The sequence below is a fragment of the Aricia agestis genome, chromosome 8 (genome assembly GCF_905147365.1).
Source record: "Aricia agestis chromosome 8, ilAriAges1.1, whole genome shotgun sequence".
In the NCBI taxonomy this organism is placed as follows: domain Eukaryota; kingdom Metazoa; phylum Arthropoda; class Insecta; order Lepidoptera; family Lycaenidae; genus Aricia; species Aricia agestis.
The window spans coordinates 10,475,098-10,499,135 of NC_056413.1; the positions used below are offsets into that span (position 1 = coordinate 10,475,098).

At 36.8% G+C, this 24,038-nt stretch overlaps 3 protein-coding genes and 1 long non-coding RNA gene across 5 annotated transcripts; 2 read left to right on the forward strand and 2 right to left on the reverse strand.

Moving 5' to 3' along the window:
- Nucleotides 1-330: 330 nt before the first annotated feature.
- LOC121729863 (sodium-dependent phosphate transporter 1) lies at nucleotides 331-11,231 on the reverse strand. The gene is made up of 10 exons (XM_042118526.1): nucleotides 11,136-11,231; nucleotides 10,118-10,641; nucleotides 8,494-8,739; nucleotides 5,830-6,012; nucleotides 5,413-5,568; nucleotides 4,628-5,115; nucleotides 3,739-3,956; nucleotides 2,688-2,873; nucleotides 1,862-2,008; nucleotides 331-1,138 (listed from the first exon to the last, which is right to left on the reverse strand). Exons 2-10 carry the CDS (start codon nucleotides 10,308-10,310, stop codon nucleotides 1,048-1,050), a joined length of 1,908 nt encoding a protein of 635 aa, XP_041974460.1. The 5' UTR covers nucleotides 10,311-10,641; nucleotides 11,136-11,231; the 3' UTR covers nucleotides 331-1,047.
- Nucleotides 3,074-23,525, forward strand: LOC121729883. The gene is made up of 3 exons (XR_006036024.1): nucleotides 3,074-3,376; nucleotides 20,136-20,138; nucleotides 23,515-23,525. It is a non-coding gene; the product is annotated as an uncharacterized LOC121729883 (long non-coding RNA).
- LOC121729876 (presenilins-associated rhomboid-like protein, mitochondrial) lies at nucleotides 12,995-18,303 on the forward strand. Of its 2 annotated transcripts, XM_042118548.1 has the most exons (10): nucleotides 12,995-13,152; nucleotides 13,309-13,489; nucleotides 13,568-13,696; nucleotides 13,913-14,075; nucleotides 15,457-15,552; nucleotides 15,645-15,769; nucleotides 17,111-17,212; nucleotides 17,460-17,557; nucleotides 18,089-18,187; nucleotides 18,227-18,303. In XM_042118548.1, exons 1-9 carry the CDS (start codon nucleotides 13,106-13,108, stop codon nucleotides 18,177-18,179), a joined length of 1,032 nt encoding a protein of 343 aa, XP_041974482.1. In that variant the 5' UTR covers nucleotides 12,995-13,105; the 3' UTR covers nucleotides 18,180-18,187; nucleotides 18,227-18,303. The 2 variants fall into 2 exon arrangements, with proteins under 2 accessions (XP_041974482.1, XP_041974481.1); XM_042118547.1 differs by having other exon boundaries at nucleotides 18,089-18,303.
- On the reverse strand, nucleotides 18,434-24,038 carry LOC121729877 (S-formylglutathione hydrolase). The gene is made up of 5 exons (XM_042118550.1): nucleotides 23,843-24,038; nucleotides 21,766-21,989; nucleotides 20,214-20,459; nucleotides 19,460-19,688; nucleotides 18,434-18,820 (listed from the first exon to the last, which is right to left on the reverse strand). Exons 1-5 carry the CDS (start codon nucleotides 23,891-23,893, stop codon nucleotides 18,638-18,640), a joined length of 933 nt encoding a protein of 310 aa, XP_041974484.1. The 5' UTR covers nucleotides 23,894-24,038; the 3' UTR covers nucleotides 18,434-18,637.

The window sequence follows — 24,038 nt, forward strand, 5'->3', positions numbered from 1 at the left end:
AACGTGAAGAAATTAAAAAGTGGCAACATCGTAGTGTCATCCCTTTTTTTATTAGAATGTTTGAAAGGGTTGACACATCGACCTTTAAGCTTAGAACAAACCTACGCGTCAGTGACGGAGCGTCAAGTTGTCAAATGTGTTTTTTGTATACAAAACACACATTTGACAACTTGACGCTCCGCTTCGCAGTCGCCTGGTCGCGTAGGTTTGGCCTAAGCTTTAACATTATTTTACCGAGTTGTCACTTGTGAAGTTAATCAAGAAGTTACAACATCGTAGTGTCATCCCTTTTTTCTTAGAATGATTTGAAATGAATGACACTACGATGTTGCCACTTTTTTAATTTCTTCGCTTTCTTGACAGACTATAGTTGTGATAGATTTTGCTGGGCCTAACCCGACTAAATCACGTTGGTCCAAAATTTACCTGCAAATCGACATCTTTAACTATCATGAAACATTTTTTTTTTTTTGATAAAGATGTGAACCTTATTGGACATTTTCAGACAGAGTTTGAAGTATTACGATATACATTCAGGTTTTTATTTTCTGGCCATGCTTTTAATATTATATTATAACTAATCAATTCATGTATCCAACAAGTTTTCATAACATACAATTGACGAATCACATCTTTAGCTGAGTTCTGAGTTCTGACCTATGCGACTTGCATCAGTATTGAGTATCGACTAGTCTTACAAACCTAAATAAATATATTGATAGGGCTATTACAAAAATATTATAGGCTGAAAGAATGTTTAGTTTGCATAATCGAAAGGAGGAATTTTATGTGAAATCCGCCACTGTTATAGGCCGCACATTACTTTAAAGGTCGTTTAGCAAAAGATAGGTCTCTTTGGTGGGACGAGGAGTGAGCGGGGTGGGTGCGCACATGCAGATTTGCTATTGGTAGATCAGTGATCAGACGGGTCGTTATTGGCAGATCCCGATCAGTCTCAAATGTTATTGGTAGGCAGTTATTGTTTCGTCGAGCGTTTTAAAGCTCTACGCGGCCTTGAAATAGCCCTATCAAAAGGTTGCACTTAGTTTAAACAACAAAGGCTTCTAGTGTCAGCATGGCGAGAGCTGCTATGGCGGCCACGGCTGGCACTGTCACCACCCATGCGTATATTATATTTCTGAAAAAATAAAAATTGTTCGAATAGTAACATAAATGGTAATAAATTATATATCGTAAGAAAATTGAGTCTTCTAATAAAAACCGAATTTTATAATTTCAAAGTAAGCCGCAGTACGATCGTGCTGTATTATAGCTGTCAGGATTGAGAAAAGCCGTTGAGACTTGAAATCGAATTAGCTCCAAATTGAGCTGCAGCACGATTTTGCGCTAGTATATTATATTATGTCGGAAGTACCAATGTTTTGAGATCGAGCTAATTTCTATTCTCGATTCAATTCAGATTCTGTCGGGAGTAAGGCTACGTTTCCACCAGAGATGTGTTGCGAGGAATGTCTTTTTTTGAGAACCAATAGAATCGCTTCATTGACGTGAGCTTGCCACGACATCGCTCAGCGCGACGATGCTATTGGGTCTTAAAAACACATTCCTCGCAACACAACTCTGGTGAAAAACGCCTAAGGCAGCAATACAGAGTTCTAAAACCCCTCAATCTATGGCATGGCACTGACAAAATAATTTCGCTTGATTACATCAATCAAAACAAAGTTTAAAGCCCTTTAAAAAGTTGCAGTTAAAACTAACAACTTATGTAGGAGAGATTAACTACTATGTGTACAGACTAAAGTGAGACAGACAGATAACAGGTTGCGAAAATAAAAAGTTAACTAAACAGTTCCCATATATGGGCTACAATTCAAAAATAGAATGTTCTCCCGCTCACCTAAATAAGCTCCAATCAACAGACTTTTGCGAGAAGTATCCGACGCAGACGACGGAGCCGACCTTACAGTGTGTAGTGGAGATGGGCAGGCCGGCCTTGCTGGCCACTAGCACCGTCAGAGCCGCGCCCAGCTCGATCGTAAACCCGCTGCAACAGAAACAGACAGATCAACAACAAATAATCGACCAAGTGCGAGTCGGACTCGCGCACGAACGCTTTGCGGCAACAAAAATTGAGATGCAGCCTGGAGACAGACAAACAGACGGACAGACATCGAAGTCTTACTAATAGGGTCCCGTTTTTACCCTTTGAGTACGGAACCCTTAAAACAACAGGCTGAATCTCAGTTTTTGACACTTCCCACCGTAATCTTATATTGAGATCGAAATAGCGCCTCTAGTGGAAACGACAGTAACTAATTTACGCGGTATACATTTTCAGCTTTAGAGTATAATTAAATATTAATAATTATTAATTATATTAAACAGACGGAATTACTGATCTGACTTGATAAGCGACTGAGGCTAAACGTTTACCCTGAAGAGATGACATGTTGACATAGCGTAAATTTTAACCTAGATCTGCTGTTGATTTTAGTCCAGACATCCTGAGCCAGTGCTCACAAGCTAGGCTCAGGTATCTGTTTTATTAGCCATGCGTGTACTTTGGTCAGATCTAACTAGGTTAAAGTTTAACGTATTGTCATCTCTGTTACTCTTCGATTTCATGAAGATGAATACGCTTATCGAAATATTTAATCCAGAGTTAACGTTGAGCCTCAATCGCTTATCAAGTGAAGCAGCATTTAAATAGAACATAGACTTACGTGTCAGGAGTGATGCTGGTGAGATCCTCCCCCACAGTGCGTATGACGCGGCGGCCCCATAACCACAGACCTAGCGCGATGCCCACTCCGCCGAACACGAGTATAGCTAGCGGGGTCTCCGCGCGCGCGTGCGCCCCGCCCTCCGAGTATAGCAGCCATAGCGCGACCAGTGGACCTATGGCGTTGCTGTAACAACCACACTATATTGTTAAGATCAACGATAGATTTGCGCGCGTAGTGTCTTAAGAAACATAATTTTAAAACTACAAATGTCATCAAATTAAAAATGTTGTATATAAATCAATAACTAAACTGTACTTACTATCGGAGAAATTAATTCATTGCTACAAATAATAAAAACTGTGTTATTAATAGATTCATAGGCTGCCGACACACTAGCGTTTGTCCAGCGTAGGCGTTCGATGAACGAATGTGCAGCGCAGACGCCGCGACAACGCCGCGTCGCCGCATCTCTACTGGAACAATCAGTACGCGGCGCTAGCGCCGCGTACTGATCGTTTCTGAATAAATTGTGTAACGTCTGCGCCGCGCTAGCGCAGCATTTAATTAGTTCTGCAGAGGAAACGTTACGACAACGCGACGTACGCGCCACGTTGTCGCGGCGTCTGCGCTAGTGCGCATACGTTCATCGAACGCCTACGCTGGACAAACGCTAGTGTGAAGGCAGCGTTAGGCCAGGCGCGCAATAGCGGCCAGGTCGCGGCGGCCATCGAAAGTATGGTGTAGCTGCTGGCCGCCGTGCGGCCAGGTGCGCGTGGTCTATGGCGGTTTCATACTATGATATCTATCTCGATGGCCGTCGCGACCTGGCCGCTGCGGTTTGGCCGCTAGTGCGCGCCCGGTCTTAGGCACAAGGTGGAACGACGTTGCAGGTCGGGTGTTAAATTGATGTTAGTCGTGATCGGTGGATGGTTAGTCGCGGTCGCTGGATCAATTTCCCTGGTAGTACAATAATTCCAGGTATCATTAACATCTGATTAAGGACACTGTTGTGTGTACGAAATTATATTATGTGACCAAAAACACGCACCTAACATCGTTGCCTCCATGGGCGAAGGCACCAAACGTCGCCGTCAGCACTTGGAGAAAGGAGAACAGCCGTAGCGTATCAGGAGGTGGGGGCTGCGGTGCGGGCGGGGGCGACGTCGCCGCACGGAGTAGCGGCGCGGCGCTCGAGTTGGGCGTGATGGCGGGCAGTCGGCCGTTCATGCCGTCGCACTCTATACTCCAAGCGCTGCCTTCGGGGTGCTGAAAAAATGGTGAGTATTTTTTTTAAGATAATTGTAATTGGTCTTGGCTGTGTTGATGTTGTCTTCAAGAGTATCTTATCACGTAAGTGGCAGGTTGCCTTTGTTGAAAATAAAGAACTTTTTTTTGTGACATACTTACTAGATGATGCCCGCAACTCCGTTGCACCAAAAATCGATTATCGCGCGGGAACCGTACGTCTTTCCGGGTTAAACGTATCCTATGTCCTTTCCCAGGACTCAAAGTATCTCCATACCAAATTTTCGCATTTATAATATTAAGTATGGATTATGTATAAATCACACTATAATTAATATGAAGCTCAATAAACAAATTCCTAAAGCCATTAGGAATTTGTTTTTTGTTTGAAAAAAAAAACAGTGAATGCAAACAAATAGATTTGAGACAAATAGAAATGAAAAAAATGTTAATGGTAGTATAAAAGTAATATCAAATGTTAAGTAGAAATTGTATGTAAATAAAAATAAAACAATTGTAACATTTAAAAAATAATAAAGAGTAAACAATTGTCCCTTCTCCTTGAAAGGGGGAACAAGAGGTCCCATATAGGGTCATTAAAAAAAATGTTTTTTGAGAACACATTCAAAAGTACAACAATAGTAGTTAGCAAGTAGTAAAAAATAATGCGTTTAATAAAAATAAGTATTTACCTTTTCGATTTTTGAAACTGGTGTATCGAACTCCACGGCGGCAGACAACGGCATCAGTCCCGTCAACCGACAGATATCACCTCGAGCTATCGTATCACAGGAATCTCCCAGAAAACCATTCCTTGAATCGTAACTCTCCCCCATGCCGACCAACTGCGTCGAGTCTAAACTCTTGCAGCAGCTCAAAGTCTCATCTATGTACTTCAGAGTGTTTATCTGTGGGTCTGCGTCTATCAACTGCAGTCTAGATTTGTTGGGTGGGCTGAGACTCCTCGATAGTATGCTGCAGTCGTCCATTGTGGCTAGGATCGCTCTATTTCTCGCGTTCATTTCTTTGACGCCAACGGAACACTTGTCTGCGTCGCTCAAAGTGACCATTTCAGCGCTCTCCGATATTGCCTCCAGTAGCTTGCCGTCCTCTGATAGGAGTGACGTCGGACGTTGAGGGATAGCTTTGGCGTGTGTTGGTGTGTTAGCTGGAGTTGTTTCTAAAAAAATAAACGGTTCTCTTTAACTTTAATAGCATCTAAATTCTAAAAAATTAGGTAGTAAATAAAGTATTCCTCCATAGAACTTTTCTCTCCATACTACATAGAACAATCACTGGTGGATTTATTATGAATCAATTGAAGAATTGCTTCGCGTGAATGTGAAGCCATAGAATGCAATGGCAATGCAATGCACGAGTTTGACCGAAGAGAAATTCAATTAATCCACACCTAAATAAACCTTTTTCAAGGAAAGTTTAAAAGGTCTTGTAGATGGCTAAAATTATTTACACTTACCATTGGAAACCCCTAAAGTGAAATTGACTGGAGGTGGTGCAAGGCGACGGTGGAAGTATGGCACTAGGAATAATCTGACTAGAATAGCTGACACCACACCCAAAATACAGGATCCCGCCAGCGACAACCAGACGGGTATTTTATCCATACCCAGCACTGAAATAAATTAAAAACAAAGTAAATATTATACGCTTCAAGAGAACAGTAAATCGTATAAACTTATAAAGTTATTACATTAAGTCATTAAATTAAACGTATGAGAATAAGAAGCAAAATTTAATGGTGTGCTGCAAGGAGGTGTAATAGGTCCACAACATTTTAATAAAAATACTAATGAATAGGGTGCCGTTTTTACCCTTTGGGTGCGGAAACCTAAAAAAATAAATACAAACTTTCTTTTAGAAATTCAAAACTTACACTTTGGTCCATCCAGAACGATGCTAAGGATGTTAACAGCTATGGTGAACCCGTAGAAGAACGGAAGCGCTGTCAATCCAGCGGTCAGAGGCTGAACGGCGCGCAGAATGTATCTTCGGACCAGCCAGAAAATGAACGCCGACACCGCTCCGCTTAGCACCGGCGAGATGAACCATGAGAGCACTGAAAAGGAAGAGTATTAAATGCTTAATAGTTAATAACTTTGTTAAACAATCTGCTTTGTTAATTACAGACAAAATCTTACTCTTTTGGATTGTTCGCATCGCTCGTGATTGCTTCGTAAGTTATGTAAAATATATCTTTCGGATGTTTTTGACTAAATTCAAATGCATATTCATTTAAAATGCTATTTTTAGTATAGTTATTCCATAATCAATTTTATCTATGATGCCGCGATGTAACGTTACGTAAAGGTTCCATTAATACCTTTCAGCACATTCCTGCTTCCATTTCCCCTGTTTAGCTAATAGTTTCATGCATGTTCACGATAAGGAACTAGTTACAAGAATTGAATTGTGTTTTAACTGCGGTATGTTAATGGACGTTTTATGAACATGGTAACCTTCATTATTAGTTATTACTAAGTTATTAGCTATTATTACTACGAACAATTTATGACCATACTAGTGTGGTATTAAATTCGATTTATGGTTTGGAAAAAGTACATGATTTCTTGTAAATTTAAAGGTAGGGTAGTATAGAATCAGTTGCGGTAGGTTCTATCGTACCCGCAACTCTGCCTTAAGCGATGAGTGGAGCACCATGGGGTTTTAGTGGGTAGACAGGAGTCCCACATACCCCGGCCGATATCCCCAATTTGCCGGGGATGCGTAAAGCATTTCCCCATGTTAAAAAAAAGGTTGTATACTTAGAATCACGTTGGATTAAAAAAATTGTAGGAAAATTATATGAAAACTGTAGGGCGTAGTTATAAAGATGAATAATTCATAATAACACTCAGCAAATATTTTTTTGGCAAACACTCTCCAATCTCCACAAAAGCCGGTCAATGACACGAAGTAAACCTACCTACTACTTCATTCAAATGACCACCATATTTAAACAAATCGATAGAGGCCTTTGAACTGTTCAGTCAATACCAAACAACCTGATTTCTCCTAGTTCTCAGTACCAGCCTATGCCCTCAATACATTTTGCTATAATTTATGACTAGTATCTAGATCAGCCCGAGCGACCTCATATCCGGACACAAACACGACATCCGCTAAAATGTAATTACATGGATGTTTCAGACATTTCCTGTGTAGGCGTCATCATCTTGTATACGTGAAATGACCTCGAGCCTCGTTACATAGTTATACATATATACGAAATATCCTGTGAACGAAAGAAATGTCAATGTAGTATACTTCTCACGGCGAAACGTGGCTGTAGCGGTCATTGACTCCCTGTAAAAACGTGTAAATTTCTATACAAGGCCGCAATTGTTTCGCCGAGTACAGTATAGGTTCTCAAAAACATTAATTATGAACTGCCAATCCTACTAATATTATAAAGGCGAAAGTTTATTTGGATCTATGGATGTGTGGATGCATGGATGTGTGGATGTATGGATGTTTGTTACTCTTTCACGCAAAAACTACTGAACGGATTTTAATGTAACTTTACAATAATATAGCTTATACATCAGAATAACACATAGGCTACAATTTTAACAGACTTTCAAAATGGGGGAGGTGTTATGTCCGTTTTTTTATATTCAACGATTACACCGCCGTTTGTTAACCGATTTTCAAAATTTTTCTTTTGGTATATAGGGTATCATCCCAATTTGGTATTATATTCACAAAAGTGGTGATCTGATGAAGGATCCATAAGTAATCGAGGGAACTCCTCAAAACTTATAGGGAAACATGTGGTGACTTCGGTTTCGTGAGAAGTATTCTAAGCATATGCTTGTTGGTAACAACAACAAGTAAGATTTTGCACCGGGATATACCTGTTATACCGTGGTTCGGAAGGTGCTGAGAGAACTCCTAATTCTTTATAGATACAAGTTTGGGAGTTTCGGCGTTGTTTTAAGAACAAAAAGCATATGCTACTATGCAAATTACATTCATCATCATCATCATCACTACCATATTATACCATTTTATAGTCTTTTAGATCGAGACTCGAGTTTGTTCAGCGATAATTTAAAAAAATCTATATCTACCTAATATTATAAACCTGAAGAGTATGTTTGCTTGAACACGTCAATCTCAGGTACTACAGGTCCGATTTAAAAACTTATCTCAGTGTTAGATAGATCAATTTTCGAGTAAGACTATAGGTTATATTATATTATCACGCTAAGACTAATACGACCAAAGAAACTCAGGAAAATGTGGGATAAACGGGGGAAATATTTTTTATGGGAAAATGTACGGTTTCTGGAAATTCCTAATCTACGCGGGCGAAGCCGCGCGGGACATCAAGTTCCCTTTTATTTTTATCGGGAGCAAACGGGCAAACGGGTCACCTGAAAGCAACGTAGCCCATAGACACTCGGAACATTAGAAGAGTTCCAAGTGAGTCCGGCAGGCCGGTCTTTGAGCAAGCTTGTCCTCCTACTTGAGATTCTCGAGAAATGTGTGAGTGTAAACTAAAAAGGGTTATAAGTCTTATAACTTGTAAACTCACCAATCGCGCCCAGCGTCGACCATCTCACACCAACGGGGCCTTTAGCCGTCAGCGTGAACCCGACGGTCGCGCCGACGACGCTGTGTGTGCCGGACACGGGGAGCCGTAACGCCGTCGCCACGATCAGCCAGGCCGCCCCCGCGATGAGCGCTGCCAGACACCCCGCAGCCAGCAGCCGCTCCCCGCCGTCCGCATACAGCGACACGTCCAGGATGCCCTTCCGCATCGTGTCCGACACCTTGTACCCTGTCACATACTACGTTTTAGGACAGCCTTTTCCAAACTGTGGAACCCAGAAAGAAAATGGGGGCGTTTTGTAGAGGCTTGAGGGTGATTTGTAATTTCATTTCATCAAATTAAGTGCATCTATTCTCTCACATCTAGCAAATTTTGGAGGTGACTTCTTACAAAAATACCAGAATTTCGGGTTTGGCGAAAATTCGGGAATGCAACATTCTTTATACGTGGGAGAGCCATGCTTCGGCACGAATGGGCCAGCTCGACCGGAGAAATACCACGTTCTCAAAGAAAACCGGCGTGAAACAGCGCTTGCGCTGTGTTTCGCCGAGTGAGTGAGTTTACCGGAGGCCCAATCCCCTACCCTATTTCCTTCCCTACCCACCGCCTATTCCCTTCCCTTCCCATCACTACCCTCCCCTATTACCCTATTCCCTCTTAAAAGACCGGCAACGCACCTGCAGCTCTTCTGATGCTGCGAGTGTCCATGGGCGACGAAGGTTGCTTTCCATCAGGTGACCCGTTTGCTCGTTTGCCCCCTTATTTCATAAAAAAATAAAAATAAATGCAAGATTTGGTGGTAATCGTAAAAATATGAGGTAACAATGGGGGCGCTAAAAATAATTTGTTCTCAAAGTGGGCAGTAGACAAAATAAATTTGGGAACCCCTGTTTTAGGGCTCCTCACACATAACTGCGAACTCGTATCGCATCGCAAATATCTGCTTGTCGCAGAGCAGTGATCGGCAACCCGCGAACGTTTTTGAAGTGAAATTTCGTAAGGCGTCTTGAGAGTTTTTCAAGTGTGTGTCATGAAAAGAAGGGTCGAAATAATGGAAATATTGCGTCACGACGCCAACACGATTTTTGACTGACACGTGTACTCTGTTCTTTTTTTGTAAAGCCATGTTTATTGATTGGATTGTTTCGGTCCAGTATCGAAGGGAAAAGGGAAATTTGAATTTTAAAGCGAAAAGTAGAGTCTTGACCGCGGAATAAGACTACTTATATCTATATTGCGTAGCTTACCCTTTTAAATTAGAGCATTATAGAGGCTAGTTATTTGACACTCTTAATTTTATATGATAAACAGTTTACATTGCATCTTCTGCTCAAGCAAATTTTAAGATTAAGGAAGGGTTTAAAGTACTACAACGCCTATTATAAGGGTCTCACGCGAGAGCTCTACATTGTTGACGGGCGTATTATTATTAAACTGTTGTTATTATGATTGATTCAAGGGGCTCTCGAAATTATGACCCTACTCGTCTACTACGTACTTATTTTAACGAAGTATTACATAGGACTTTATCGGTTAATAAAAAACTTACCAATGAGAACGGCTCCGGCGATTTAAAAAAAAATATATCGGTTAATAAAAAACTTACCAATGAGAACGGCTCCGGCGATTTCAAATATCGTAGCGAGTATGCAGGCCTGCGTGAGAGTCAGCACCTTCGAGCCCACGCTGGTCCCGAAAGAGTTGGCGACGTCGTTCGCGCCGATTCCAAACGCCAAAATAAAAGCCACCACGAACCCACAAACGACCAACCACAGTAAATCGTCAGAATACGGCTCCATCGTTTATTAATAATTGATTTCCTTATTTTACAACATTGACTAGCACCTACTTGCGACTAAAGCTATAACAGTAAGCTATGCTTTTGGTTTCTACGAAGTACCCGAACGAAATTTTACTTTAACAATTCACAGATATCACATTCATATAAAAATATTTGATGTTTACTTAGCGCTAATATATTATTTGGTTACACTTAAGACGCTAATTATTCGGTAACTCTATTAAAATATTAAAATAATTTACAACGATTTTACAAAATTGTGCGTCACAATTGAAAAAATTTAAATAGGGAGTCGAAGAAGACGTGAAATCTTATGTTTGGCTTCATCTCTGAAAAGAAAAATTTGTGTAAAAAATATGTCGTAATACAATCTAAAAAATTTAATCGCTTCCCTGCACAAGCTAAATAAAGTATTTTTATGCCATTACCAAAAAACTTATTTTACAGTAAGTTTCTAAAAGATATTGTCGCAGGATGTCACAATCTCCATAAAAATTACGTTAACAAATGCGGAAACCGCGTGGTCACTAGACATCACGATATCGATTTCCATGTCGTCCTTACAAATATATTGTTATTCAATAAAATATAATGGGGTTTCTCCAATAAATCCTTTTAACCGAAATCATTAAGTAACTGTTTATGATCCAATAAGAATTCAGAATATTCTAGGTATTATCACGCCTCGCACGCTTTTCACGAGTCGTGGGAGCGTATTTTTAAACCAATTAAAATTGATTAATAGTTGCATCACTAACGAAGCCACCTTATATAGAAAATATAAGGTAATATTCTAGACTCGATTAGAGGCAAGAGTACTTACTTTTTAATATTTATTTAGTTTTATGGTCCTAGGACTTTATAAAACGGTGCACAAAAGCGGCTAGCTCCGGCCTCCCAGCTGTATACTGAAGTTTCCAAGGGTCGTATTATGGCGAGACTGAATGGAGCATGCGCGAGGGGCCACCCCTGCCGAAGCCGTCTTTATTATTGTGTGCTATAGCCGTGTTTGTATAGACCCCTTGGAAATAGGCTTCGTATAGCTAGATCCATATACTCGACGAACCGTCCCATCTCACCTAGTTAACGATTTTGACCTTCAGCCTCGCCTTTCGCATCTTAAGATATTACCTTTTTCTTTGTCCAAATATGGAACGTGAAATATTGCGAGATATAAGATAATATGCGACATGCCTGGCAGTTCAGTAACAACAAAATAATTATTTTGTACAATTTTTAACCCCCGACAAAAAAGAGGAGTGTTATAACTTATAAGTTTGACGTGTCTGTCTGTCTGTCTGTGGCATCGTAGCATCCAAACGGGTGGACCGATTTTGATCTAGTTTTTTTTTTTGTTTGAAAGCTGACATGTTCGAGAGTGTTCTTACTTCTTAGCTATAGTTCATCATCATCAGCCTGCTTCATCAGGTCAGGTTCATCTGGTTCGTGAAGGGCCGATTAGCAACTTGCAGTCGTTTGGTGGGCTGTATATTTTTTTGCATTCTAGTTCGTGACATTTATGAACATAATATTATACACATTGGAAAGTTGACCTAGTGCTGCAGCAATATACCAATCATAGATGTGCCATTAAATAATATTTTTCTTTATAATCCTGACGCGTATAAAAAAAAATGTAATGTCTCTAGCCTAAGTTGGCGCTTTTGTAGAATAATAACTAAGTATAAGTAATAATTTTTTTGTTATCATTGACGTGAAATTCAATGTCGCGTGCCATTGGTCCGCCATCCCTGGCATAGGCGGATAATTTGTTGAAAAGCACAGCGACTGTTGCTGTTTAATAGCAAGTTTCATGAATGAAATTTCAAAAGTGGAGGGTGAATTTCAAAAGGGGAAAGTGTTTACAGGGGGTCCGCAGTATCTCCAACACCTTAAAAGTGGGCCACGAAACAAAGGAGTTTGGGAACCTCTGCTTGTATACCTTCAATAGTTACTTGGTTAATTAAATTAGGAGTTCAATTATTGGCTTCGCTATTCTTGAGAATCAATATGGGTAAAAAACTGTAACTGCCAAAAGTCATTGAGTACGTGGTCGTGTTTACTATAAATTACGTAGTAAGTAGTAACTACTATTTAGTAACCTATGGTAGTAGTATCGAGATTCGAGATAGAGCAGAGAGTAAGTTGACTTATGATGATGAAACTGATTTTGGTATCATTGCACTTTGCACACAGAAGCCCTCCACAGTCCAAACAAAGCTCATACTTTAGGTACATTGAAACAATTTAGCGTTTTACGTAAAGCGCTTATTCCACTTATCCTAGCTAGGACTTCCTAGCTAGGATAAGTGGAATAAGCGCTTTAGGTTTGCCGTTTGGGCGTGAAGAGGTAACAGTAAACAGACAGACAGATTCTCACTTAAGAGGCCCATTCACGGCAGGACTGCACGGCAGTCCTGCAGTGAATGGGCCTCACTGATTGGTTCTCACTCGGTGTTTCCGGCCGGCAACCGACCGTATAAATTAAATAAGTCTATGGGCCACACCATACTTTCGATGGCCGCCGCGGCCTGGCCGCTAGTGCGCGCCCGGGCTTACCGCGCATTATGGCACTTGACACTGGCAATGGTTTCTTTAGCCGGAGCGCCATATAAAAATAAAAAAAAGGAACTAGAAAGTCAAATTTACAGTTGTCAATTTGACATTTGACAGCATTGTAAAAATCTAGAGTTTTTGAAAACAATAATTACAAACCTAAAATTACAATTCTAAATAAAAGAGAAAACATGTTATCTTCTGCCTAAACTTCCTATTTATATAGTTATTGTTAATATGTTGTTTAAAAATGTTTGGTATGCAGCTGAATTGACGTTAAGCTGGTAAGAAATCAAATAGTTTTTTATTCCAAAGTATTTCATCATATCGTATTATTTTTAAATTGTCTTTTATTTGTTATTACTTTTCTTTAAGAAAACACATAATAATGTGCTTAATTAACTTTCGTGAAAATCTTTCAAATATTTGGAATATTTCAGCAAACCGTTACTTCTACGACGAGCTCCAAATAGTTTTCAATATGCAAGAATACAATGTCGAAACACATTTTCCCGGCGACGGAGGCCTATGTCAGATGCAAATCCATTAGATTTTGCTCATGTCGATGCAGGACCTTTAAATTCTAAAACTTTGTTGAGACCATTCCTGTTTACAATAGGGGTAAGACTTTACTCTGTTGTGTAAATATTATGTAAATCTTTTTCTATACATTAATCATTAGATCCAAAAATATTTAAGGTTACATCAGCTAGCATCGCAGGTTGTGTTATTTGGGAATATGAAAACATAAGAGCCCATGCCACCTCTTTTATGAGAAAACCTAGCAGTTGGATTAATGCCCAGCAGAAAAAAATTGTATCACAATTTGTGAGTATATCATTTGATTTTATATCAATAATTGAATGTTATAGAAAATAAAAATTATTAAATCCCAGTAACTGAATAGGGTCTAAACTCTCAACCTTAGGGGGCGTCAGAAAATTTAGAAAAACACCTCATACATAATTTGTGGACACCCCCTTAGCTAATATTTTTCTAAATATTACATAAACAATGTTGTTCAAATATGTTGTGTAATTACAGAAAACTGAACCAGGCCCTATTAGAAAATGGTGGAATTCTCTAAGAGAAAGTGAAAAGGTCTTTTACCCCATACTGGCAGCCAACCTTCTTGTATTCGGAGCATGGCGAGTTAGAGCATTTACACCTACAATGTTAAAGTACTTCTGCTCAAATCCATCTGGCCGTAAGTTTATTTACTAGTAAATGTTACAACTTACATTATGTACTGTGCTACCTGTTATTTGCCCTTTGCCTATTTAATTTATAAATAAATCTATTTTTATATAAAATTCTAATACACTTTGAAAAAAAAATACATGTAGGCAAATATTCAAATACTCAATGGGTATTTGACTATTTGCCTAATGAATCAAATCAAACCAAATCATTTATTTTGTATATGTGTGTAGGAAATAGGTCTTACATTAATTAGTTTAGTTGCAGCACATAGGCCACTTGGGGCATGCAAAAGTTATTTACAATTGATTGTTGATAAAATTAAATTATTTCATTAAAATTCACATTATAATAGAGAATTTCAACATACATAAAAATTAATATTATATCTATAGAGAATCTCAACATACATAAAAATTAATAATAATATTATATTTAATAATACATCATTCAATAATAAAAGCGTTATCATTTAAATATTCATCAATGTCATAATAAGCTTTTTTGAGCAGAGTTGTCTTAATCGTATTTTTAAATAATTGTAGCGAATTTATCTCTAGTATACATTTTGGTAGTTTATTGTACAGACGAACAGCCATGCCTCGGTAACTCTTATTAAGTAAGGCAGTTTTGCTACTTGGATAACACACCTTATGGCAATTTCTAATTCTTTTAAAAGTCTCATACTCGTGTAAATTGGATTTTACAAATGTTACACTTTCTAAGATATACAGGCATGGAAATGTCAAAAGTTTAAGTTTTTTAAAAATGTCCATTAATTTTATTCTCCTTATAGCTCTTATACATTTCTTTTGGGCTTTAAATACTGTATATTTTTCAGAAGAGTTGCCCCAAAATACTATTCTATATCGCAACAAAGCCTCTACTTGAGCTTGATATGCAGTTATCATTGTATTTAATCCTACAATTTTCTGGAGCATATATAAGGGGGGTATTACATTATCATTTATATTGGATCATTTCTATGATCATATATAGGATCCAATATATATGATCATTAGATCATATCTACATATTACATTATCATATTTCATTGATCCTATTTTACGTCATATTATGTGGTTTCAATAGCCAATGGAGAGCGCTAACGCTGACAGGTATTGACCTCAGGGTTACTAGATCTCAGAGAATTCGATTTGTCAAAAGACATCGTCATTTTTAATATGGCTTGTTTTTTGTTATTTTAGCAAGATTATCCAAGTATATAATTAGAAAAATAATTACATTACATTATTTGAAACGTATTAACGAACAAGAAATTAAAAACTCTTTTTTATGTTAAATAACTGGCAACACCTACTGATTTTTCCACGAATATAGTAACAGTGCTCTTTCCAATCATGAAATTTTTAAACTCATTTTTTCAGAAGCACAGTGCTTGCCAATGGTGTTTTCCACATTCAGCCACTACTCTACATTACATTTGGCTGCTAATATGTATGTGTTATACACTTTTATGCCAGGTATGTTCCACAGTACTCAGAAAACTTTTTACATAATAAAGGCTTTTAGATATTTTGTCCAATACTAATCATTTATTTGTATTCTTTTTCAGCTGCTGTGGCATCTTTAGGCAAAGAGCAGTTTGTTGCCTTGTACTTGAGTGGTGGTGTAATTAGCAGTTTTACCAGCTTCCTCTATAAAGTAATGCTAAACCAGCCTGGACTTAGTCTTGGAGCCGTAAGTTGACTAAATATTAGTTTATTTTTTATGAAAATGCTACTGTATATATTTTGGCCGATTTTTTTGAGTATAGGGTACTATTCATTATCGTCCCGATTATCTGAATCAGGCTGTGACACAAAGCTTATATAAAATACATGATCGAAATCATAGGCCAGTCTACAGAAAATTTGTTAAATCTCATACATCTCTATTAGATAATAAAATACAGTAAGGGTGGGTTGTACCGAGGTTGTACCAGAGGTGTTGTTATAGTTAAGGTTATCGTTTACTAGGGATTTGACAGATCATTTGACATTTTGTTACGGTTAAAGTTATAGTTAAATTAAGTTGGTGCAACCCACCCTTATAGGGGGGTATTACATTATCATATTCTATATCGCAACAAAGCCTCTACTTGAGCTTGATATGCAGTTATCATTGTATTTAATCCTACAATTTTCTGGAGCATATATAAGGGGGGTATTACATTATCATTTATATTGGATCATTTCTATGATCATATATAGGATCCAATATATATGATCATTTGATCATATCTGCTTATTACACATATTTCATTGGTCCTATTTTACGTCATATGTGGTTTCAATAGCCAATGGAGAGCGCTAACGCTGACAGGTATTGACGTCAGGGTTACAGATCTCAGAGAATTCGATTTGTCAAAAAATGTCGTCATTTTAAATATGGCTTGTTTTTTTTTTTTTTTTTTTATGAAATAAGGGGGCAAACGAGCAAACGGGTCACCTGATGGAAAGCAACTTCCGTCGCCCATGGACACTCGCAGCATCAGAAGAGCTGCAGGTGCGTTGCCGGCCTTTGAAGAGGTAATAGGGGAGGGTAGGGATGGGAAGGGAAGGTAGGGGAGGGTAGGAAAGGGAATAGGGTAGGGGATTGGGCCTCCGGTAAACTCACTCACTCGGCGAAACACAGCGCAAGCGCTGTTTCACGCCGGTTTTCTGTGAGAACGTGGTATTTCTCCGGTCGAGCCGGCCTATTCGTGCCGAAGCATGGCTCTCCCACGTATTTCAGCAAGATTATCCAAGTATATAATTAGAAAAATAATTACATTAGGTACATTATTTGAAACATATTAACGAACAAGAAATTAAAAACCCTTTTTATATTAAACAACTGGCAACACCTATTTCTATGACCGTATTGGATCCAATCTCTCAGCAAATGTCAAAAATCTATGATCAAGGAAGAAATTAATCATATGTCTATATTACATTATCCAATATCATTGACTCAATGATCTGGGATCCAATATATATGATAATCTAATATACCCCATAGTCTAATTTTCTAATATAACAAAACTGAATTTTGTTACAGTCTGGCGCAATAATGTCAGTGTTATCCTTTGTTTGTGTGACATATCCTGACACGAAATTAAGCATAATATTCTTACCGATGTACACCTTTGCTGCAGGCACAGTAAGTATTTTACTATTTTTATATATTTTTGTATAATTCGTTTTCCATTTTGTTTTAACTCATAAGTAGTGTGTTTTCCGATCCAGTGGACGCGCAGCTTTAACCTAACCTTTTAAATTAAATTTTTAGTACTACACGGTCAAATTAACTAGACGCACGGTTTGATGGCGTCATTATGGAGCTCGCATGTTATTTATATATTTCGATGCGTCAAGTATAATTATTATGACCAGTAATTTTTTTTCAGGCAATTAAATTTATAATGGGCCTTGACTTGGCGGGGATAACGCTGGGGTGGAAGCTGTTTGATCATGCTGCACATCTGGGAGGAGCGCTTTTTGGAATGTAAGACAATTTTATGAATCTGGGCTTTAGTTTTTTAGGGTTCCGTAGTCGACAAGGAATCCTTATAGTTTCGGTCTGTCCGTCCGTCTGTCTGTTCGCGGTTTTGCTTAGAGACTATATGACCTACCAAGCTGTAATTTGGCATGAATGCACATATTAATGATGCCGACAAAATGGTACTTGAAATCATAAATATTTTTTTTGGTACCTACTCTACACATCAAGCGAAGATGAATTTTTTTCGCGTCCACCTCATCGTGTGGGGTGGACGCGAAAAAAATTCATGGGCAGGGGTGGGCACTACCACAACTCACAATAAGGCTATGTTGCCAAATCATTAGGTACCATCGAGGAAGTTGATTCCTATGCAATTGACAGACCAACGTTATTTGGTCGAATATGTCAATTCAATGTTGATTGTGATATGTCATCTGGGTTTGACGTAACGCAACCAAACTACTTAGGTCCCCGATTTGCATAGGAATCAGCTTCTCTGATAGTGCATAGATTTATTATGTTTATTATTTTCAGAGCTTGGTGTTATTGGGGAAGTCTGAATATTTGGGGCAACAGAGACAAATTCTTGCAGTATTACCATCACATAAGAAAAGAGTCGAAATGATGAAAGTCATAAATTTTTATTTTGTCGCTATCAGATTTTACCGCCAACTATTTTTGTTACTTCTGTTGACAATACCTTTGTAATATAAATCTGTTAGATAGGTATATTCTTCAATAAAAAACATTAAGTAAAACCAACATTTTATTGTACAAAAATATATACAAATATTATACTTAAATGCGAAAGTGCCACTGGCTGGCTCTTATCTCTTCATGCTTAAATCTGAGCACTGAGTTCTGTGCAAAGATATTTTCGTTGTGACAAAATGTATAGGTTACGCACGAATCGAGATGAGCGAGCTTATGCACAAACAGTTGTATGCATTATCAGCTGTACTTGTAAAAACAATACCTTTATACACTATTTTTATACATATACAAAATATATTTTTAAACCTGTTTGAACAGACGTAAAAAATCGGGCGTTAACCCTTGAAAAGATATTTTTTTCATAAAAAATTAAGCCTTAAGTATCTTTGCGTGGAAGTCAAAGTGTTCTTGAATAAAGGTAGAAATGTAGTAGTAAGAGTGATCATAGCCATCGCGCAAGTTCAAAATTACTTGCTGTCCAACCGATCGACAGGCCTCCACGAGATTTTCAGGTAGCAATTGTTTTTCTTTGTAAAATTTATCTTCTGTACCCTAAAACACACAAAAAATGTTTGTTCGTTATACTACACATAAAGCACACATACTTCTCAAGTTATTTAGAAGATCATCTATATATTAATACGTGAGCCAAAAACTTTGTATCCCTTTTTAAAGAAAAATGGGGAAACGTAGGTGAATGAAATTTTGCACAGTTATAGTTAATATGTTGAGGGAGTGCATCGAGCCAACATTATTTTGAAATTATGCTTTTATTATAAATTTTTTTAACAAATAAAACATTACACACACGACAACACACACATACTAGGAAAAATGACAGATTTTTGAGTGACAAGCCTATACATACGAATTGTACCCTTTTATTTATGGTTGAAGTCTGTTGACAACAAGGTGACAAATTGAAAATGGATTATAGTTTATTGAACTTTAGATACTATTAGACAATGCTTACACGGCCAGTCTGAGATCAGCTGAGTCCCAAAGACAAGAGTTGAAAAAAATATGATAAAGTCAATATTTTTTTACAAAATATAGGTGGTAGTCCTAATGTTGTTGAAACTAAGGTCGAATTTCGACCATCTCTAGTATCCATAAGTTCATAATTAAACATCTCTCAACAGATCTCTAGTATCCATAAGTTCATAATTAAACAAAGTAACAATGAATTACCTGATCAATAAACAGAGGAACATAGGAGTTTGGAGGTGCATCAGATGACTTGACAAGTTCAGTGGCATCCCACTCAGACCACTGCTTCTTGTCGTCTCCGAGGTAGCCCGTAAATGCCTTGACACCCCAGGGACAAGCAGATGGGTTGCAGATAGGCGCAAATGCACTAACAGATTTATATAAGCCAGGATTCTTTAAATGGGACACAAGAGCACCATGACCACCCATACTGAAAATAAATTAATGCATATTTTAACCATATTTTTTAAATTATTATTTTTTAAAAGAGAATAATGTTTAAAGACTTCTTACACTAATTCTGATATCTATACATATAAATAAAATTGGAGTGTCTGTTTGTAATATTAAAAGAACCGTTTTTTACTACATACATATGCATGTATATAGGGTACAGACACCAAAACAACATTTTTTACAATTTTTGTCTGTATGTCTGTCTGTTTGTTCCGGTAAATCTCTGAAATGGCTGGTGCTATTTTGACGGGACTTTTTTAGGCACATAGCTGATGTAGTAAGGAATAACTTAGGCTTCTTTTTAACCGACTTCCGAAAAGGAGGAGGACATATTTTACTTTTTTTATAAAGGGATTTTTTTATCTTTTTTATTATCTTTGTTATCACATCTTGCTGACGCGGACGAAGTCGCGGGCAACAGCTAGTATTTTATAAAATTGTAAATTATTCAATATTATTCATACTTTTTGTATACGGTAATTGTTAGTATTATATTTACCTGTGACCCATGATTCCAATTTTCTCAGGATCGACAACATCACTGAATGCACTAATAATTAAGTCATATAACTCTTTGTTGACATAACTGCCCATTCTGTAGTTTTTGGCCCAAGGCTCTTTGGTGGCATCCAAGTAAAAGCCAGCTGCGACTCCAAAATCCCATGACTCATCATCGCCGGGTATTTTAACACCCCTAGGAGATGTATCTGGACCAACTACTATTATTCCATGTTCAGCTGCAACCCTGCAAAGAACAGTTAATGCTAATAATCATAATATTAATACGCGAACGAAAAACTTTGTAACCCTTTGTTGGCGACGCGACCGCCACCGTACTGCACCTTTAAGAAATGTGAAAAAAAGAAACGAAGTTATGTTTTGTCTATGGCGAAGCGACGCCTCGAAATTCAACTGTTTTTTCGTGGTATGATATAAAAGAGAATTGTCGGCGGATTTTGGGGCAGTCTATTTTAGTTTTTTCTGAAGTGTACTTATATTTGTGGTTTTCCGTTAATATACCGTGACTTTACTCGTACATCCAGAATTTTATTTTAAATTCCTCCTCCCGTAGCCTACACCCTTTTTACGAAAAATGGGGAAACGTAGGTGCATGAAATTTTGCACAGTTATAGTTTATATGGTGAAAAAGTGCATAGAACTAATATTATTTTGAAATTATGCTTTTATTATACATTTTTTTAACAAATAAAACATTACACACACTACAACATACACATATGAGAAATGACAGATTTTTGAGTGACAAGCCTATACATACAAATTATACTCTTTTATTTATAAATCATAATATTAATACGCGAACGAAAAACTTTGTAACCCTTTTTACGAAAAATGGGGAAACGTAGGTGCATGAAATTTTGCACAGTTATATGGTGAAAAAGTGCATCGAACTAATATTATTTTGAAATTATGCTTTTATTATACATTTTTTTAACATTACACACACTACAACACACACACATGAGAAATGACAGATTTTTGAGTGACAAGCCTATACATACAAATTATACTCTTTTATTTATGGTTGAAGTATGTTGACAAATTGAAAATGGATTATAGTTTTTTTTTATTGAATCTAAGATACTATTAGGCAATGCTTACACGGCCAGTCTGAGATCAGCTAAGTCCTAGAGACAAGAGTTGAAAAAAAAAATGATAGTCAATATTTTTTTACAAAATATAGGTAGTAGTCCTAATATCGTTGAAACTAAGGTCGAATTTCGACCATTGGGCGATCTCTAGTTGTATTTAATATACAATTATTAGGGGAAAATGTCATCCCTCATAGTGTCACCATACCTATCAAAATTGGTATGGTCTATTTTGGAGTGTTCATTAGTGTTATAATGACATTTTTTTATCAGTGTGACCTATATATCAACATTGGACATAACCAAAACACCACTCTTATTATGTACAATTGTTCTGATAACAATTATTATATTTAAAAATGAAGTGTTCAGTAATTACATAAATTATGCATGTATATTCATTAATGCATGTTACTAAGTGAGAAATAAACCATTTACCTTTGAAATCCTGATTTCCCAATAAAGTTCTGTTCATTACAAGTGAGACCAGAGAGATAGAAAATGACGGGAAGCTTCACATTAGTTTGTTCCGCTTGCGGAGGTAAATAAATGGAGAAATTCATTTTACATTTAAGCTCAGAGCTGTCATGGCTATACACTTTCTGGAAGCCTCCAAAGCTCTTATTAGATGACACAAGTTCCAGTTTGTCCATTTTTAGTTTCTGAAATGTTAACAAAATTATCATTTTATTTCATAGTCTTCAATTATATTTTGATTTTATTTTCCTGTTACTCTTTTTTTATGATTACTTCACTAAGTTACAAGATTGAATTCTTCTTTTACTTTGTGCATGATTAAATAAATACAATTTTGGGTTGTAAAAAATAACACTTGTGTATGAAGCACAGCTTAAATTAAGGCTGACCCATTTCAGGGTCAAGATGATTATGTTGTTATCATGATAAATGTTACTCAATGCATGTTATACTGTATACATATAATTGTATAAGTACTACTTACATAATATATTTTATTGAAAAAAGTCTTTTGATTTTTTTATGGTATGCACAAATTCATCTTTTTGATGTTAGCAAAAACATAAAACTTAGACAAAATTTTGTATTGCAGTAATTTTAAAATCAGAATATTTAATTTTTTAACATGTACGCTTAGTAGATTGAATAAAAAAGCAAATTTACAGTATGAAAATGTATGAATAATAATAATAATTAATTGGTTAGCCAGAATAATATTATAGAATAGAATATAATTTATTTGTGAAATTTTATATTTTTATTATTTTATTTTAACAGGTGTTAAAATTAATAAGTTTCACATTTCATATCAATTAATGTTAATGTGGAATAAATAAAATAACAATATTATAATTATTAGTTTGGTGTCAATTGGAAATACATGTCAAATTATTTCAGGGCATCATCATTTAAAAATTCAGTCACTGAGTAATATTATTTTTCAATTAGTAATAATGATAGTCGTTTTTTTAAAGTCTGGACTGGCAAAGTTTTCATTTCATTCGGAATTTTATTAAAGATTCTGTGTGCCATACCAAAGAAACTACTATTCAAAAATCCCATTCTACATGATAAGGCACATATTCTATGCTCATTTCTGTGCTTTTTATTGGGATTCATTTCCGGAAAAGACAAATCTGTATTTATTTTGAAATACTGTGCTACTTCATAAATGTATAAACACAGCAAGGTTAAGATATTCATTTGTTTTAAGATTGGTTTACAGCTCTCAGTTGGTTTAAGTCCTTTCATAGCTCTAATGACTAATACATCTCTTCTGAGTTTTAAAGAGTAGAGTCTTGTTAGTTGAATTGCCCCAAAAGATAATTCCGTAACGCTCAACGACTCAACATAATCATGATATGCTGTTATCACAGTTTCTGTGCTGGCTATTTTAGACAGCTTACTTAGGGCAAAGTGAAAACTACTTACTCTACTATATACATTTTCGATATGGGGCTTCCAGTTGAGTTGGTAATCAGTAATCACTAATCAATGAATAAACCAAGGAATTTTGTAACATTGACAGTTTCAATAACTTCTTCTTGGTTTTTGATTGTGACATTCGGCATAGAAGTATTTTGTCTAAAGTGCATACCTAATTTTAGTTTTTTTCAGATTTAGTATTAACTCATTTCACTCTCTTCATATATAATATCATGGTGGAGAACATAAACCTATACGACAGTATATATTAAGTCTATGGTGGAGAATATTACGACTCTACAGAATATTGTTTAGGTATAGGTACAGTCCATGTAAAAACAGACCATATATAACGCTTCTGTAACTTATTTTAGAAAAGGTTGAAAACTCACGTAAACAGGATACGACTTCGACTGTTTAAATTGTATGTAAAATTTTCGACTGTTTAAATTGTATGTAAAATTTGGAAGAGGTTAGAAAATGAATATTTTTTCCATATTTACTGTAGCTTTAAGACTTGATGACGTAACTCAAAGAATAACAGTACAGTGGAACTGTACATTTTATATCAATATAGAGTATAATAATATACAATATGATAAATTATACTCACGATGTACTTGAGAAGATTAGTAGCAGAAGAATTAATGGACCTTCTGTTCATAAAATTTAGAACCTCGATACACCGATACTTGTCTTCAATTGGTCCCAAATACCTACGTAGTTGCGAAAAAAGATAAGTGCACAGATTACTAGTATTTAATTGTTATGTGATATTGATTATTATGAATAGCCGGTAAAAAATCAGA

Excerpts from the sequence above, each read along its gene's own strand:
- LOC121729876 (XM_042118547.1), top strand. The coding sequence starts at position 13,106 with ATGTTGTTTAAAAATGTTTGGTATGCAGCTGAATTGACGTTAAGCTG. Across the intron at positions 14,076-15,456 it reads CTGCTCAAATCCATCTGGCC|AAGCACAGTGCTTGCCAATG; the intron begins GTAAGTTTATTT and ends TCATTTTTTCAG. Across the intron at positions 17,213-17,459 it reads ACACCTTTGCTGCAGGCACA|GCAATTAAATTTATAATGGG; the intron begins GTAAGTATTTTA and ends ATTTTTTTTCAG.
- LOC121729863 (XM_042118526.1), bottom strand. The coding sequence starts at position 10,310 with ATGGAGCCGTATTCTGACGATTTACTGTGGTTGGTCGTTTGTGGGTTC. Across the intron at positions 5,569-5,829 it reads CGTTCTGGATGGACCAAAGT|TGCTGGGTATGGATAAAATA; the intron begins GTAAGTTTTGAA and ends AATTTATTTCAG. Across the intron at positions 2,009-2,687 it reads ACCAGCATCACTCCTGACAC|CGGGTTTACGATCGAGCTGG; the intron begins GTAAGTCTATGT and ends TTTCTGTTGCAG.
- LOC121729877 (XM_042118550.1), bottom strand. The coding sequence starts at position 23,893 with ATGAACAGAAGGTCCATTAATTCTTCTGCTACTAATCTTCTCAAGTAC. Across the intron at positions 21,990-23,842 it reads CTAATCTTCTCAAGTACATC|AAACTAAAAATGGACAAACT; the intron begins GTGAGTATAATT and ends TTAACATTTCAG. Across the intron at positions 20,460-21,765 it reads GGGAAATCAGGATTTCAAAG|GGTTGCAGCTGAACATGGAA; the intron begins GTAAATGGTTTA and ends TGTTCTTTGCAG.